The 17,312-nt window shown below is 46.9% G+C and overlaps 1 protein-coding gene across 1 annotated transcript in view; it reads left to right on the top strand.

Moving 5' to 3' along the window:
• The first annotated feature begins 1,910 nt into the window (after positions 1-1,910).
• The window catches only part of HECTD4 (HECT domain E3 ubiquitin protein ligase 4), a 2,691,195-nt gene continuing 2,675,793 nt past the window's right edge, over positions 1,911-17,312 (top strand). Inside the window, exon 1 of the mRNA XM_086943079.1 lies at positions 1,911-2,436. Within this exon, the coding sequence (XP_086799205.1) occupies positions 2,290-2,436 (147 nt within the window). The 5' untranslated portion in view covers positions 1,911-2,289. The remainder of the gene's footprint in view (positions 2,437-17,312) is intronic.

Here is a 17,312-nt window from a genome sequence, read left to right as displayed (position 1 = left end):
GTGGAGGGATTAATCCACAGGCCCCAGGCCCTGCACTTCACTCCTAACACAGCACTGATCTTTGCATCTGCCCCTAACCCCCTCCCACCCCCCCTCTCCCCTCCCTACACACACAGTTATTATTAAATCATGGGTGCCTGTTAAAACTTGTGCTGCTTCCTCGTGGCTGCTTGCAGGAATTTTATCGATGTTCATCAAACCATCCCTCCCACAGGCTTCCCCAGCGTGCGCTTGGCCGGCCTCCCTTCTCCTCCCCCCTAATCACCACCCCCTCCCTCTCCATCACAGCCGCAGGCCGTGACTCGCATCTGCTTCTCCTGCCCACCCCCGTTGCGCTCTCCCCAGGCCCCCCTTGCCTACATAACATTTGGTCTTGTGCTGAAGTATCTGTCATCTCTTGCGGTATTCTTTAACCCTCTTCTCCTCCTTTATCTCAGCTCCCGTCTTTCTCGCTGATCTCCATGTACTTTCTCACATGCCAGCCCCAGTCTCATGTTTCTCACCGCTTCTGTCCCTTTTCACATGCTTTGCCCTGCTACTCCATAACCTGGTTTTCGAGCCTGCTATGCCGAGTCTTGTGGTTCAGTGGACAAATGCAACCACTGTAGCGGCCTGTGTTCACCTCATGGTCACAGGTTCAAATATTGGTGGGTCCACTCAGCCTTTCATCCTTCTGAGGACTCTCTCTCCAATCCCCCTCTCTCTCTCCTCACTCACCTCTCTCTCCCCTCTCTCCCCTCTCCTCACTCACCCCTCTCCTCACTCTCTCCAGGCATGACTCTCTCCTCCCCTCTCATCACTCTCCCCTCTCACCACTACTCTCCCCTCTCAACACCACTCTCCTCACCACTCTCCCCTCTCCTAATTGCATTTTTGCCGTGACACCACATCAAAGGGCTTCTCCTCCCCAAATTATTTTTTTACGGCCGGCCGGTTGTACAAGTTTCACGCCCGCCATACAACATACTACCACACATACAACCACACGCACAACCACATCAGTGCACGCTTTCACCAGTCTCACACACACACCACCAGCCGTCGGTGCACGCTTTCACCAGGCACACACCACCAGCGTCAGTGCACGATTTCATCAGGCACACACACCACCAGCCGTCAGTGCACGCTTCCACCAGGCACACACACCACCAGCCGGCAGTGCACACTTCCACTACAGCACCACTCAGCACCACTACAGCATCACTCAGGGGCACCACAACATCACTATGCGGTACAACAGCATCAATCTGTGCAACCATTCAACAACAACTGGTTCAAATATTTTCTGTCAATGTTTCAAGCTTTATTACAAATGTCATAAAAAGATGTTAAATGTTTTCACTTCAGTTCTTGTTAAAACATTATGATTGGTCAGATCAATACATGTAAGACAGGGGGAAACTAAACATGTACCTTTACTAATGCTATAGATGTAACATTTGCTAACTTTATAACTATTGGCATTTCTAATAACAAAATTAATACTTTTATATTTTGAAAAACATAAACAAAATTTTTTTTTTTTTTACATTTTACACACCAAAAGCTCAAACTTTTCTATTGCAAGACCTATTGCATTGCAAATGCTTGTTTTATGCGTGTCATGGAGTCTCTGCCCCTCTCAAAGTGTGCACGACAATATCTGCTCGCTCTCACCTCCTCGCATGCTTTTTTTTGGGGCTGTGTTAGCTTACATGTACTTTCAGACAGGTACTAACGATCAAAGGGCGGAAGCTCCTCGCAAAGTGCGCCTGTAGGCGTTGACGTGTCACCTGCCAGAGATGGGTAGTGTCACAGGGCGCCCCTTTGATTACGGCCCGTCAAACTGTCAGGTGGCGGCAGGGTGCTCCTCGCAGGCCCTGCCCTGTCATTAGCAGCTCGCACCAGTGAACAGCTTTTGTTGTGGGTTTATTGTTAGCGCAGTGCATGACGGGAACGCCTCCCTACCAACATGGCGTCCCTCTGACAGTTGGAGAAGCTACCGGAGTCTGCCTGGGCTGGTTTGAGTCACGGACAGTGACAGTCGTTGCTGTCAAAGCCGCAGAGGAGGACCGAACTTCACTGCTGCCTTTCTCCATTCAGCAGAGCTGCGGGAGAGGCTGAGCGGCGCCGGGGCTGCGGGACTCCCTTCCTTCTCGCCCGGGTTGCCGGGCTCTATTCCGCCTCCCTCGGGGCTGCCGCTTGCTGGCCATGGGAGAAGGGTCAGCCAGCCGATCGTTCTTTCACGCAGGGTGTTAGCTGTGGCTACATTTGTTGCCGTGTGGGCCTGGACAGCCACCGCCCGCAGCAATGGGCTCGGCTGCCGCTGACTCTGCTCAGTGGCTGTCGGTGAAGGAGGAGACCATATTCCTGCATGACGGGCTTATCCGGGTCACCGATCTAGCCGAGCTCCCCAGCGAGATCGGGGTATCCGAGTCTGGCGACACAGAGCTGGAGGTGAGTCTGTGCCCGGGCAGGGGGCCATCCCCTCCCTGCTGATACAGGTCCACCGTGTGTACAAGAGGGCGGGTGAGTGCATGGCTCATACCTGGGAAGTAATGTGGTCTGACGCAGAGTACGTGGCCTTTGTACACAAATGGTGCTTTGGCGATGGAGAGCCTGACCCCAGACCTGGGTTATGTGCGCATTTATGGGGGGAGGAGAGCCTTATTCTACACCTGAAGATGGAAATGGCTCACACCTTCGCTGTCTGGCAGCCAGGGTATTTGTGAAGCACATGTACTGACTTCCTAAGCACCATGCTCGCTCTAGTGGATGGCATAAACTTCGTCACGTACCCATTCATTATTCCCTGGTGGCTGCCGAACTATCTCCACTAAGGAGGGTTTTAAAAACATCTTTCCCACGCCACTCAGCCTTTTTACATATCCCTTCAAGTGCAGGCCTTGTTCTCAACCTACCTTCACTGAAATAGAAATCTTGGCATCCTTGTAGTTAGGTCCACTCTTAAACATTAAGTCACCCATAGAATCCTCGATACCTCATGAAAAGGTAGGGTTTTATTAGCGTCTTGTTAGTACTCGTCTTCAGCGTTCTCTCCTGACACCTGGGAAGGGTTCCCGTGTCTGCATTAATTTTCCATGCTCTCCTGACGAGGTTTACGAGGAGTGTTAGCCTTTCACTGCCCATATCTACAAACCCCATCATTATGCTGCACCCTCTCCTGTTCTTGATGTAAAGCCTCTCACTGTGCCGCTGATTATGCACACATCTATATTTGCTTTCTACAGTACGCCCTGTTCCTTCTGGGTAAGGCTTGCAATGCCCTGCTTATTTATTTTAATTTCATACATAGTCATGCGCTTTTCCTCTCTGACCTCAGTCCCGAAGGCTCAGTAGGTGTCAGCATCACCTTTCTCGATGCCCTCTCTGTGACTGTCCCTTTTAATCTCCAGCATCTTGCCGGGCTCTCCAGTCGAGAGCCTGGGGTGTGGCATGCTCTCTATCGCCTCTCTGTATATATGCCCTCGTGTTTCCAAGCACAGCCGCCGACCCCCTCCTATACCGCCCCCCCCCCCCCATTTCTGCTACACATGCTCGGCAGCATCCTCATCAGCTGCGCTGCCTTTCTTTACATGATCAGCATCCTCCTTCGCTGCTGTTGGCGTGTACACACTGGCTCCGTTCCCTCCCCATCATTTATCACGCAGGCTCCAACGTGCCATGTTTTCTCCCGGTCAGGGCCGCCCCAGTGATGCCTGTAGAAATAGTGACTGGCCTGAGTCAGTTCAGCCCTATTAACAGGCTATACATACATAGATCTTCGTGAAGTGGGTGCCGCATAGCTTGTAATTAGCTGAACGGAGATATAGCCTTGGCCAGGCAGAGCTCATGTTGTCCTTGTAGACAGACCCTCCATTGAACAACAGCAAATGTCGATAATGTGTTCTTATACATTACTAATTTACTTTAAGCTAGATTAGGCCAAATTACGTTCATATTGTCGCCCATAGAGAGCTGTTTTATCACATGGGTCACAGCAAACTTGCAATTTTTTAAGTACAATCTTACACCTGAACACATTCATTTTTGTTGCAGTTTTATATTTTGATTTTGACCTTTTAGCTCTAATTGCGATTTATCTTTTCGATCTGCCACTGGTGATTTGTAAATGTTTTCTTCATAAAATACAGACTTGGTGTCTCTCATCCTAAAAAGGAAGGAAGGAACATAGCGATTTTTTTCTTGCTTAGTTTACACTTGGAACAGACTTGCTTTCTCCAAATGATAATTATCATCTTTATAACCTTTCAGCACACCATACGTTGATAGTACCCGTTAGGTGTGCTTCTGCCATCAAACCACTCACAGCAAAATATAAAAAAATACGGTTGTTTACATTTATATTTGAGTGGATGTAATAAAACGTTCATAATCATCCGTGTGCCGTACTTGAGCTTTCTTACATTGTACACTGAAATACTTGTGATATTACACTGACTACTGGTGCACCTGTTCTTCACTCTGTAATGTATCAAAGCAGCAAAAAAAGGGCTTATTGCAGCAGTTTGTCACAATAAAAGCCTGTACTGAGGTGCCTTTATTCTTGTCAGTAGATATAAATATACTGTACAGAGACGCCTGTAATCCCAGTTTAAAAACCCTGTCTCTAATTTTCTTATTACAATCTAGTTGTGATTATGCGTCTTTCATGTAATCATTTATTAACGTTCATTTATGACGTTAACATACCTGCTGCCAAGGCCAGAAGGTACTGGACAAAAGCGGCCCCCCTAGCAAACCGTCAGCTCCAACTGGCACTGAAACAATTATTAGCAGGAGAAACTTTACATAGCGTTTCTATTTTCTGCCCCTGTCAATGCTGTTACTGTCTTGTCAGGAGACCTAGAAGAATGCATGTTTATTGCATGGCAGGAGTTAACAATTAAAGAATAGGAATCTATCTGTACACTGTAAACCAAAAAGCTGTTTTGATAGTGACTTGCATCAAAATGCTTAAATTATGTTTTCAACAAACTTCAGTTGGCATATTGTGATGTTAATGCGTACAGTACAGATTTCACAGCTGTTAAACATGCCTACAACTTTAAATATTCCTTCTTCAGAAATAGAATGAGCCTAAATATTTATTGGCAGCTTATGACAGGGTAATAGTACAGCCATGTAGCATAAGGAATAAAATACCACTTACAGTATGTTAAAATAATATTGCAAGGCACATGACAGTTCTCTGAAGATATATAACTCAGCCTTTGGGTCAATCAGTCTATCTGGTGACTTCTTCCTTGATGTGCAATGTCATTGTAATGTATCTACGCAGTACTTTATCACATGTATGTGTATGACAGGATACGTGGCATAGTGACTTTGGTCAGTTTTCGAAACCGGAGACATGAGTGCTAATACCAGATTTTTTTACTTTGCAAACGTGCTTGCTCTGAAGGACACTGACTTTATTTGTAGCTACTTTTATTTTCTCACCCAGCATCATCGATTCTGCTTAAAAACTTGATATTATGAATTGTCTGTAAAAAAAAAAAGTGACATCTAAGTGGTTGACACACCCTCACGGAGCCATCAAATTGTGGTATGGGATGCCACAAACCCGTTTTATAATTAATCACCAGCCCTCCATACATCTCTGCACTTCAGGACAACCTCTATAATACACACCCTTAAAATAGATTTGTTTGAGAAACAAATGGGTGACTCTTTATCAGTTGATCACAGAAACATTTATGGTATAGCTGACCTCAATGTCTTGACCTTTGCCCACTGGTAAAATGTTGATGCCCTTTAACCTGTTTATGTTTGTTGTTTATGTATATATCTATCTGCAGTCTTGTGCTTTTTTAACTGTATACATTGCATTGTATGCCAAGTAGAAACTATACACATTAATGTTACCAGCTTTGTGCACAGATCTGAGCAGCCTGTAGTTCATTGCCTTCTTTAACTCCACTATAGTATGAATATTTGTCAGCCTATACCTTTTTAGATTCGATTGACCAAAGTGTAAAAAAAAAAAATTCTTTTCACAAAGGTTTAGCCACCAAAGAATGATTCTTGCAAGTGTGGTTCAATTTTATGAAGTTTAGTCAAGGGACAACATTTGTAATGGGAGAGGATCTCAAACAGTACTGTTATAGAGCTTTCACCTAAGAATTTCTTCTTCGGTTGAAGGGAATAAAAGATTTACATTTCTGTAACAAATTTGGTATTGACTCCGTTATGCTCAGGGAAGTGTAATTTTTTGAAATGGTATTAAACCTTTTTAGGTCTCACCTAGACAGCGCGCATATGCTGCTCTAGGAGGGCCTTTAGCCATCGGTTAGCTCCTTTTCAAGCAGATCCACCTTGTGGGAGTGAGCAGCGGCGAGCGTGCTAATTGGCCGCTGCTCGCTCCCGAAAGGCGGATTCAACCACAAGCGCGAGTTTGCTTGAAAACAGCTGCTGCTTTTTTACATTGTTTGAGTTTCAGCATTAGTCATTAAACACTTTTATTAGTTGACGGTGACCTGACGTGACCTGCATGTGCATCTGGTAACAATTATCCCGGGTTAACTTGTGCCATTTCTACTTTTAATTTTCCCGAGTTCCACTTTCCCGAGTTCAACTTGTGCAATTTCTACTTTTTTTCCCTCCTTTTATGTTGGGCTTTGTGTTTTTACTTCCCCATTCTAGGGACGTGCATATCCCAAGTGCCACTTTCCCGAGTTCACATTATGCTTCGTGTTTCCCAAAACAGTTATACCGGTTCAACTTGTACCATTTTTACTTTTTTATCCCCGACGTTTAGCTTGCACTTTGTTTTCGTTTCCCCATGATAGGGACGTGTATTAGCATCTGGTAATAATTATCCCATGTGCCACTTTCCAGTGTTCAACTTGTGCTTAGAGTTTCCCGAGTTCAACTTGTGTGATTTCTACTTTTTTCCCCTCCTTTTATGTTGGGTTTCTTTTTATTTTCCCACGAGAGGGACGTGCCTTTGGTATCCATGATTCCATTTATTTCTACTTAAAAAAGCCTTTACTAAAAAAACGCTGAAGTTACCACGCTGAACAACTTAAGATGCGTGCGCATTCGTTCACACCACCATTCAGAAATTTACAAACATTACAAGAAACAATAGAAACTGCTTACACAGTCCAGACTTTATGGCGCACGCCCTCGTCATTCGTTTAACAGCAAGGTGCGTGCGCATTCGTTCATGCCAACAATCACACCTTTAAAAACATTACAGGAAACAATTAAAACAGCGCCCATACTACAGACTTCATGGCGCACGCCCTCGTTTTTCGTTTAACAACAAGGTGCGTGCGTATTCCTTCACACCACCATTCACACGTTTTAAAAACATTATAGGAAACGATCAAAACAGCCCCTATACTACATACTTCATGGCGCACGCATTGGCACTTAGTATAACAAGATGCATGCGTAATACTTCACTGTACCATTCTTAAATGAAAATATTACCGGAAATAATAAATACTACTCCTACACTACAGACTTCATGGCACATAACTTGTTCTTTCTTATTAACCACGTACGTGCACTTGTAAAAAAAAAATATTAACAAGCGGTCTGCATTAACTTTATAATTGCACTGTTGGCTAAGTAACCTTGTTTGCTAATCACATAATCTCCCCAGCAACAGTATGCTCTCTTCTAGCGCATATTAGGATATTTTACATAAAAGTACAACCTGGTGCAAAGGTGACTCCGGAAAGGGCTGGTCGCTCTTTTAAAGTGGATTAGGAGTACATAGAGGCGCTTTAAAATTACCAAAGCGTGGCTGCTAGGGCAGCAGGGTTAAATAACAAACCCATTGTTTAATGTTTCCAAAAGGCAGATTGAGGAACTAATATAAATATTAGTTAGTATAGGGTGCGGTACTTACTTATTTAACACAGTGTAGTGAAGTGGCCTTGTTTTATGTTTTTAAGTGCATCGGATCGGTGGTGCAAGCTGTTTAGGCAGCATGCAACTTTACAGTGGTTCCACAGTGTTTTTTGGCTTGTCCACGGAATAGCATAAAGAAAATGTTATAGCTAGTCAGTTAAATTATGCTTGCAACATAATATTATGCTTGCAACATAATCTGCATATTTAGCGGGTGAGAACATTGGTGATAAAAAAAATGACTAGAAGATCCTGTGTTTCTGTTAAGTTTCTCAGACTAGCAGATTCACTGCCCCTCAATATAGATTTCATGACGCACGCCCTCCTATTTCTTTTACCAACAACGGGCGTGCGCATGTTTTAAAACTATTAATAAACTCTGAAAATTAACTTTATAATTGCACTGTTGGCTAACTAACCTTGCTCGCTAATCTTATAATCTCCTCTGAAACAGTAGACTCTCTCCTAGCGCATATATTAGAATATTTTGCATAAAAGTACAACATGGCGCATGGTGACTCTGGAAAGGGCTGGGCTCTCTTTTAAAGTGGATTAGGAGTACATAGACGCTTAAAAATAACTAAAGAGTGGCTCCTCTTTGTAATTTGTGGGAACTGCTAAGAGCGCTAAAAGTAATCCTAACAAGCATTGGCATAGCCAATAGGTCTCGCCTTTGAGACCTTATAAGTGTTTAGTTATCCAGCACACAATATCCTTGGTGCAACAACATCAACTGTTGCGTGGCTAAACACTTATAAGGTCCCAAAGGCGAGACCTATTGGCTATGCCAATGCTTGTTGTTATAATCTCGTGAACACCCAAATGCGAAATGTCTAGTGGCCTCGAACAGGCACTCACACCATGGTGTACAGGGAATATTATACAGTTGTAGGAAACCATGTAATTTTGAAGGAAAACTGTTTTAATCATGGGATTTGCCCCTCAGACAGATTTTTTAATTCTAGTAGGTAGGTAATGCATATTAGCACAATTATGAAAATTAGCACTTGATGTGAGGTAAAGTTATAAGTTAAGAGTTTTGAGTGATTACACCTTTTGTTCCTCAATTCTGTTACTTGTCCGTACTCCACATAAGCAAAGCGTGCCATCACAGATATCTAGTCTTTTTTTAGTGTTATTATTTTGCAACCTCACTCGCAGAGTAAGTCACCCACCCTTTTTTTTTTCAAAAGTATTTTTATTGGCATTTCTTTGTAAAACACAGAAAAAAGGATGAAATTGCGACAATCCCGCGCATCTCCCACGCAGGGGTTAGCTGTAAAATTAGCCCACCTTCAACCCGCCATACCGGACCGAGCTCATTTCAACTAGGCCCCAGGCACATCAATTAGGGTTCTAATAGGTGCAAGCCTGGCGAAGAGGGGTTCCTCCTGGCTTGCTGGGTAAATGCACAACCAGTGGCAGGTAGGCCAGACCCCTGCAGTGCTAATCAACCAAAGTCTGACCGGTATTATCCAACATAAAGTCAATAACCACTCTCTCATGCTGGGTCAAAGGCGAACATCCTCGTGTGGCACCTTGGTGGGGTTGGCCTTGGAGAAGCGATGAGCGGGATACACAGTAATAGTAACAAAATAAAGAACCCCCCTTTCCCACCCCCCCACAATCCTCCCCCGTGGTGGTAGCAACTCGTAGGAACTAAAGGCAGGGCGCACAATGTGAACAGATCACGATTGAAACAAGTGGAGGGCTCTAGCACTGGCAGGACACACTGCGGAAGGCAGTCCTTTGGAGAGGAAAGCGACCAAGGGGCCCCAGCGGAATTCAAAGTTCTTAAAGTCGTCTAGGAATATGTCGGCCATTCTTTCCATACTTAATAGCATCCAAAGGCGCGAGTGCCAAAGAGAGATGGCCGGTGCTTCCCTCTGTTTCCATGCAGCAGCGAGGGTGAGCTGAGCCACATGATCCTCTTGTCCGCCCTAGTCTGATGGTCGAGACTAGGATCACGGAGACCCAGAAGGGTAGTGGCCATCGAGATAGGAATGGGGTACCCCAGCATCTCCTTAAAGTGGGCCAGAATTTCCTCCCAAAATGGGCGGATGATAGGGCAATCCCACCATGATAGGGCAATCCCACCATATGTGCTGAAAGTCTCCCAAAAGCCCACACCCCCTCCAGCATCTATCCGAAGTGTCTGGGAATATCTGTTGCAGTTTGGCCGGGTACAAGTACCAGTCCATCATGGTTTTCATGTGTGCCTCCCTTAGTTCCACAGAGTGGTTAAACTTAGCTATATCCGACCGTAAGAGTGTCCATTCCGTGTCAGGAATATCCAGTTGGAGCATCCCCTCCCACATGGACATGTAGCGAGGCTGAGGAGAAATGGCAGTGGAAAGAAGGAACCCATAAATAAAGGTGATAGCGCCCTTCATGGAAGAGGATTTGGTCAGAAAGGCTTCAAACTTGGTGAGGGGACGTGTAGCTGCTTCTCTCACCTGAGGAGATAGTGCCCAATGTAGTAGTTGTGCGTGGTGGTAGCGTTCGGTCTCCTGAACCCCATAGTCCCTCTTACAGTTGTTGTAGGTGAATGGGTCCCAGTTATGGAACAGATGTGTTGGAGATAAACAGCCCCCTTACCTCCAAGTATCAAAGGGTCCCTTCGTCATTGCTGGTTGGAAAGCAGGGTTAAAGTGCAAGGGAGTGAAGGGGGAGGGGAATGTTGTCCACCTATCGTCCCTGGAAACCGAGTCCCAGACCTTCAAAGTAGTGCTAGTGGGGGTACTGATGCATGCATTTTTTGGTCTGTCGCTCTTGGCTATCCACACTAGATCCCAGATCGTCCTTCCCGCTATGCTTCAATCCATATGGAGCCAGTGTTTTTCTCACTCCTTTTGCGACCATTCTACTAGCACTCAGAGTTGCGCCGCTTTATAGTACAGGTGAATGTCACATAGTCCCACGCCTCCTTCCTTTCTTGGTCTGCGCAGGATGGTGAAGGAAGAGCGCGCACGACTCCCCTGCCAGATAAACCATAGCATCATGGATTTTACTCGCCGAAAGAACTCCCTGTCAAGGTCAATGGGAAGAGCCTGAAATAAATAAAGTAGTTTGGGAAGAAGGGACATTTTAATCGCGTGGACCCTCCCCAGCCATGATATGAACATGGGCTTCCAGCGGTTCAGGTCGGTCTGCATCCGGGAGAGAAGCGGGGGAAAGTTGGCATAGTAGAGTTTCCCCAGTGTGGGGGTCAAGTGGATCCCCAGGTATAAAATTGAGGAGCTGGCCCATGAGAGATGTGTTGATGACTGCAGACAGAGGACTTCAGAGTGGGGTAGTGTGAGGTTCAACACATATGATTTGTCATAGTTAACCTTGAATCCGGCAACTGCCTCGAAGCGCTCCAGTTCCGTCTGCACGTGGGGGAGAGAACGGCCCGGGTCTGAGAAGGAGAGGAGGACGTCGTCTGCAAAGAGCGTGATTTTGAGTGCTTCCCCAGTAAAGGGTAGGCCTTGAATATTGGGATTGTCTCTCACTGCCATCGCTAGGGGCTCTATACTAAGGGCGAAGAGCAGGAGAGAAAGGGGGCATCCCTGTCTAGTGCCCCGGGAGTGCTCAAAGAAGGAGGACCGGTGCCCATTTACTACCACTCTGGATCTAGGGGAGAGGTAGTTTGCCCGAATCATCGTCAGAAACCTAGAGGAGAAGCCGAAGGCTGCTAGCGTTTGGAAGAGGAATCCCCAGTCTACCCGGTCAAACGCCTTTACAGCGTCGAGACCCACCAGGACCGCTGGGATTTTAAACTTGTTGGCTTTTTCGATCAAATTTAGCACCCCCTTCGTATTGTCGTGGGTCTGACGACCCTTGATGAACCCTGACTGGTCTGGGTGTATGAGAGCCGGCAACAGGTCATTAAGCAGTCGGGCGATGATAGAGGAATAAAGTTTTGCATCCAGATTCAGGAGGGCTATTGGCCTATAAGAGGCGCACTTCTTGGGGTCCTTCCCGGGTTTGGGTATGACGGATAGCAGAGCTTCCACCATTGTGCCCGACGTCTCCCCCTCGCTTGCCATGTCGTTAAATAATCTGACCAAGAATGTACTGAGTTCAGAGGCGAAGGTCTAACAGAAGATGGCCGTGTATCCATCTGAATCTTTGAATTTCCACCAGTTGCACACTATGTTATGGCCAACGTTAATCAATTCTCTTGTTTTTGTGCAACTGCCTCATTAAAGTGTTTTGTCTAGGAACACTATTCAGTAACTTAACATAGATGAGAGCAGAGGTACTGCTCGCGACTTCGAGGAGTGCACACTCTTCTGTGGACCGCAAAAGGTCCTAATATTTAAATCATTTTTGTTTCAATAAAGATATCCATACACATCTTTTTCTTGTACCATCTTGTGATTCACTTTTTAATGATATTTTCTCATTAAACTCTTTTCCAAATATTGGCAAATTCCATTTTTTTAACGCATTTCACATTTAACCCAATGCATTTCGGGTACAAATGGACCCTTCGTCGGGGGTCTCCGGTTCCTCGTGACTGCCTTTACTTTGAATGGCTGGATATCCAGCCATTCAAAGTAAAGGCAGTCGCGAGGAACCGGAGACCCCCGACGAAGGGTCCATTTGTACCCGAAATGCATTGGGTTGAATGTGAAATGCGTTAAAAAAATGGAATTTGCCAATATTTGGAAAAGAGTTTAATGAGAAAATATCATTAAAAAGTGAATCACAAGATGGTACAAGAAAAAGATGTGTATGGATATCTTTATTGAAACAAAAATGATTTAAATATTAGGACCTTTTGCGGTCCACAGAAGAGTGTGCACTCCTCGAAGTCGCGTGTATCCATCTGCCCATGGGGCCTTGTGGGGTTTCAGACCCTTAATGGCCGCTAACACGTCATCTCGGTTAAAGGGTGCAGAAAGCGTCTCATTCCATTCCACCGACAACTGGGGTAGCGGTAGCGTTCGTAAGTACTCGGTTTGCTCGGCGGTATCATGGGTCTCCCCAGAGTAGAGGTTTTTATAGAAGGTACCAAAAAGCTCAGCTTTTAACTTGTCCTTGTGTGTCAGTTCCCCCTGATTGTCCAGAATCCCCCCTATGTATTCTCTTTCTCTCTTGTCTCTGAGCTGCCTGGCGAGATGCCTCCCCACTTTGTTGCCTTGGGAGTAGGAGAGACGCCTCAATTTGAGCAGCGTGTATTCTGCCCTATTATTGTAGTGTGCTCGGAGTTTCCCTCTGACTGCTGTGAGTTGTCGCACTGCGCGTCTGGAGGGGTTAGCCTTATGAGCTTGTTCTAGGGTGGAGAGTTCCTCCTCTAATTGTTCCCGACCCCGCTGTTTATTTAGGGTCGACAAAAATATTTACAACAAGGGGTGGTGAGGGACAGAGTCTCTGAATTAAGCAGAAAGCTCTCACCCAGTGAAGAGATCAGGGCTAGATCCAACACCGTTTTTTAGCTCACTGCACCATCCCAGTTTCAGAACCTGGCTGTATGCAAATTAGTCTGTTCCTGTCCCAGTGCATGATGGGAACAGGGCAAACCAAACTACAGAAGCCAATTCTTACACTGGGAAGGAAACAAGCTCCCGGGGACCGGTTTCTGGCATTACAGCCGTCTTCGGCCCGGTTTGCTTGAATCCTGATGGTGCAATGAGCAAGGGTCTCACATCTGAGAATACCCTTCCACGCTTAGGGTGGACAAAAATATTTACAACAAGGGGTGGTGAGGGACAGAGTCTCTGAATTAAGCAGAAAGCTCTCACCCAGTCAAGAGATCAGGGCTAGATCCAACACCGTTTTTTAGCTCACTGCACCATCCCAGTTTCAGAACCTGGCTGTATGCAAATTAGTCTGTTCCTGTCCCAGTGCATGATGGGAACAGGGCAAACCAAACTACAGAAGCCAATTCTTACACTGGGAAGGAAACAAGCTCCCGGGGACCGGTTTCTGGCATTACAGCAGTCTTCGGCCCGGTTTGCTTGAATCCTGATGGTGCAATGAGCAAGGGTTTCACATCTGAGAATACCCTTCCACGCTTAGGGTGGACAAAAATATTTACAACAAGGGGTGGTGAGGGACAGAGTCTCTGAATTAAGCAGAAAGCTCTCACCCAGTCAAGAGATCAGGGCTAGATCCAACACCGTTTTTTAGCTCACTGCACCATCCCAGTTTCAGAACCTGGCTGTATGCAAATTAGTCTGTTCCTGTCCCAGTGCATGATGGGAACAGGGCAACCCCCCTTTTCTGAATCGTTTTTGGCCACTATAGGTGTGGCAGGGTATACTCAGACATGAGTCCCTTTCTCACTGCACCATCAGGATTCAAGCAAGCCGGGCCGAAGACGGCTGAAATGCCAGAAACCGGTCCCCGGTAGCTTGTCTCCTTTCTGGTGAAGAATTGGCTTGGTAGTTTAGTCTGCCCTGTTCCCATGATGCACTGGGCCAGGGACAGACTGATTTGCATATAGCCAGGTTCTGAGCTGGGATGGTGCGGTGAGATAAATAACGGTGATGGATCAAGCCCTGATCTTTGGACTGGGTAAGAGTGGTCTGCTTAATTCAGACACTCTGTTCATCACCACCCCCTTTTCTGAATCGTTTATTTAGGGTCAGCATTCAGGCCTAGGCACTGTCCCCGCATGCATGCTTTAAACGCGTCCCAGGTGGTAAAGATGGAAGTGTCCCCCGTGTCGTTAAGTGTGAAAAACTCCTGTATAGCTTCCCCTCAGCGCAGTACAGGAGGTTTTGTCCCAAACCAGGGATGCTGGGAAGTACCATCTAGGGCTAGTCCCGCCCTTCACACCCCAGTGTAGGCCTATTGCATGCAAACTATGATCGGACACTGACAATGGGAAAATCTTGGCTTCGCGGAGATCGCCTCGGAGGGACTGACTCAGGAAGAAGTGATCTAGTCGGGAGTAAGAGTGATGAACATGTGAGAAAAAGGTGTAGTCTCTGGATTGGGGATGTAGGGAGCGCCACACATCAAAAAGCCCCATATCCCTGACCTGCTGTTGTGTCTCAGGGGAAAAGGAGCCCATGTCAGACCTCTGTGAGTGAGTACTATACAGGTCTTTCTGCCATACCAAGTTAAAAGTCCCCCATAATGAACAGTGGCCCTTCAGCAAAGTCTACCACCTTCCCCAGTAGAGTCTGAAGGAACCCATTCTGGCCTGTGTTTGGAGCGTACAATACAACAAAAGTGCATGGTCTACCCCGCAGAAGCCCCTTCACCATAATCCAGCGCCCCTCTTTGTCACCTTGGACCCCCCATAGGCTGAAAGTGCAGGGCTGAGCGGAACATAAGGGCCACCCCTCTCTGTTTCGTGGAGGCTGAGAACCTATAAATAAGTGGGAACTGTTTGTGCTTAAGGCGGGAGTAATCTAATTTAGTTAGGTGGGTCTCCTATAGGCCCACGATATCCAACTGGTGGTCAATAATATATTTCCAGACCTTTTGGCGTTTTTGGGGTGAGTTAAGCCCCTTTACATTCCACGTCCCCAGGGTTATCTGCATCGTCTATGGAACCATCGGGAATGCTCTTGGGGGGCCATCCACCCCTTACATCCATATTGAGCCCATGAAGGCATAGTTTCTCCACTGTGTATCTCCCCCCCCCCCCCCCCCACCCCCTTTGGCGGCGACGGCATAGGACCATCAAATCCGGATCTAGCCATTCCCCAGTGCGCAGACCCCCCCCGCCCTCCTGTCCTACCCCCTGCGGCCCCGTTTCGTGTATAGGATGCCATCAGTAGCTCTGTACCCTCAGTGAACAATCCCCTGCTACCACCACGTCCCACCCTAATTCCCCCTTCCACCCTCCCCAAACCGCTCGATAGCAAAACAGAATATAGAAAACAGTATGAAACAAGAGCCAAAGGAAGGCGGGCATGGTACCAGACAGTTGGTCACCGGATCGTAGTGCAGGAGTCCGTCAGGAGCGAAGATCTAGAGCTCAAGACAGCAAACCCTCCCGACACCACCCTGCAGTACAGACCTGGTTTTCATATTAGTGTCAAGGAGCTGGGTCATTTTCAGTCACCAGCGCCACAGAGGAGACGGCCGCCTCCCTTTCCAAGAGGCTTGCAGAGGGGTCAGGCTTCCCTGTCGGTAGTGGTCTCTCCACTGTCTGCCATTCGCTAGACCGCCTGTGTCGTCTGCGCGGGGAGCCGTCAGTGGCTGCTGCAGGATCCGTACCATCCAGGCCCAATGCCTCAAGTGCTGCCTCCAGAGAGCGTAGCTTTCTTACGCTTCCCTTTGTATTTGAAGATGATGCGAAACTGGTGGCCCCAAGAGTAAGGGATGCCCTGCTCTCGTAGAAAGGAGGCGATAGGCCTGAAACTGCGGCGTTTGATGAGGGTGGTGTGAAAAGGTGGCCTGGTATATGATGTTCACTATTCTAGTGAGCACCTTGCACCAGTCCAAACAACCCTTATGGTGATGGCTGTAAAGTCAACCTTATAGACCAGCTATCCTAGGGGTAGCATGGACAAAGCAGTCTTAGGCTAAACTCAAGAGGGCATGTGAAGCCAGCTGTTTTACCATATGAAATCCCTTTAATACCAAATGAAAGGACACCACACAAGATATATATTGAAAATATATATGTATTTATTTCTAAACAAACCCCTGAACTCTCTATGAGCACAGAAGCACAAGCGCAAAACAAGTAACTTAATAGAATAGACAAAAGTTGCACAATTATGGATAGGGCGGGGTGGCCTGTCAAACCATATATTAAAAAAGTGGTATAAGTACCACGACACGAACAATGGTAAGGCCTAGGGCCTTGGAAATCGCTGGGGCTACACTGAGCTAACAATAGTTAGGGAGCAGGAGGCCCACGGGATGCATGTGCAGAGTCTAAAAGCACACGAGTGTACACATTGAAGTCAATGGGTGCGTAAAAGTTATAAAGTTAAGGAATTAGGAGCCTTCCGACTGGAATAGAACTTAACCACTGGAAACTAGGACACTAGGGATGTAAACCTCTACAGGAGCACCGTAGTACTCGCGTTACCTAACCCACAGGAAGCGGGTGCACAGGTTCAAAAGTGTGTCTGGTTTCGTCGTGGAAATCTATGGAGCCCTGGAGTGAAGATGCTGCAGGCGGCCAGAAGAGAAGAGTCCGGGTGGATCGAAGATGTAGAGGACCTGAAAGCAGAGGGGACAGAGTCTGGGTCACTAGCTAGTGACCAGTGTGGAACCAGAATGGAACCAGGCGATGTCGGGATGCGATCAAGTGCTGATGGGAAGCTTGTCTCTGCAGCCATGCGGTCCAGGAGTCATCGACGACGACCAGGCTGGAGTCAAGAGCTGTCCCACGAAGGCTCTCGCTGTCGGCGATGTCGGCTTCAAGATTGGAGGCAACAAGCCTTGGCAAAGCCAACCCATGCAGGAATCGATGTAGGCTTCTTACTCAGACCTGCAAGGTCTGAGGAGCTGCTTCTTTTCAGGGAAGCAAGGGCCAGTCTGGA

Source organism: Lissotriton vulgaris, chromosome 11 (genome assembly GCF_964263255.1).
Source record: "Lissotriton vulgaris chromosome 11, aLisVul1.2, whole genome shotgun sequence".
NCBI classification, from domain to species: Eukaryota; Metazoa; Chordata; class Amphibia; order Caudata; family Salamandridae; genus Lissotriton; species Lissotriton vulgaris.
Note: the sequence above shows the minus strand (reverse complement) of the source record. Positions and strands in the feature narration are given on the sequence as shown.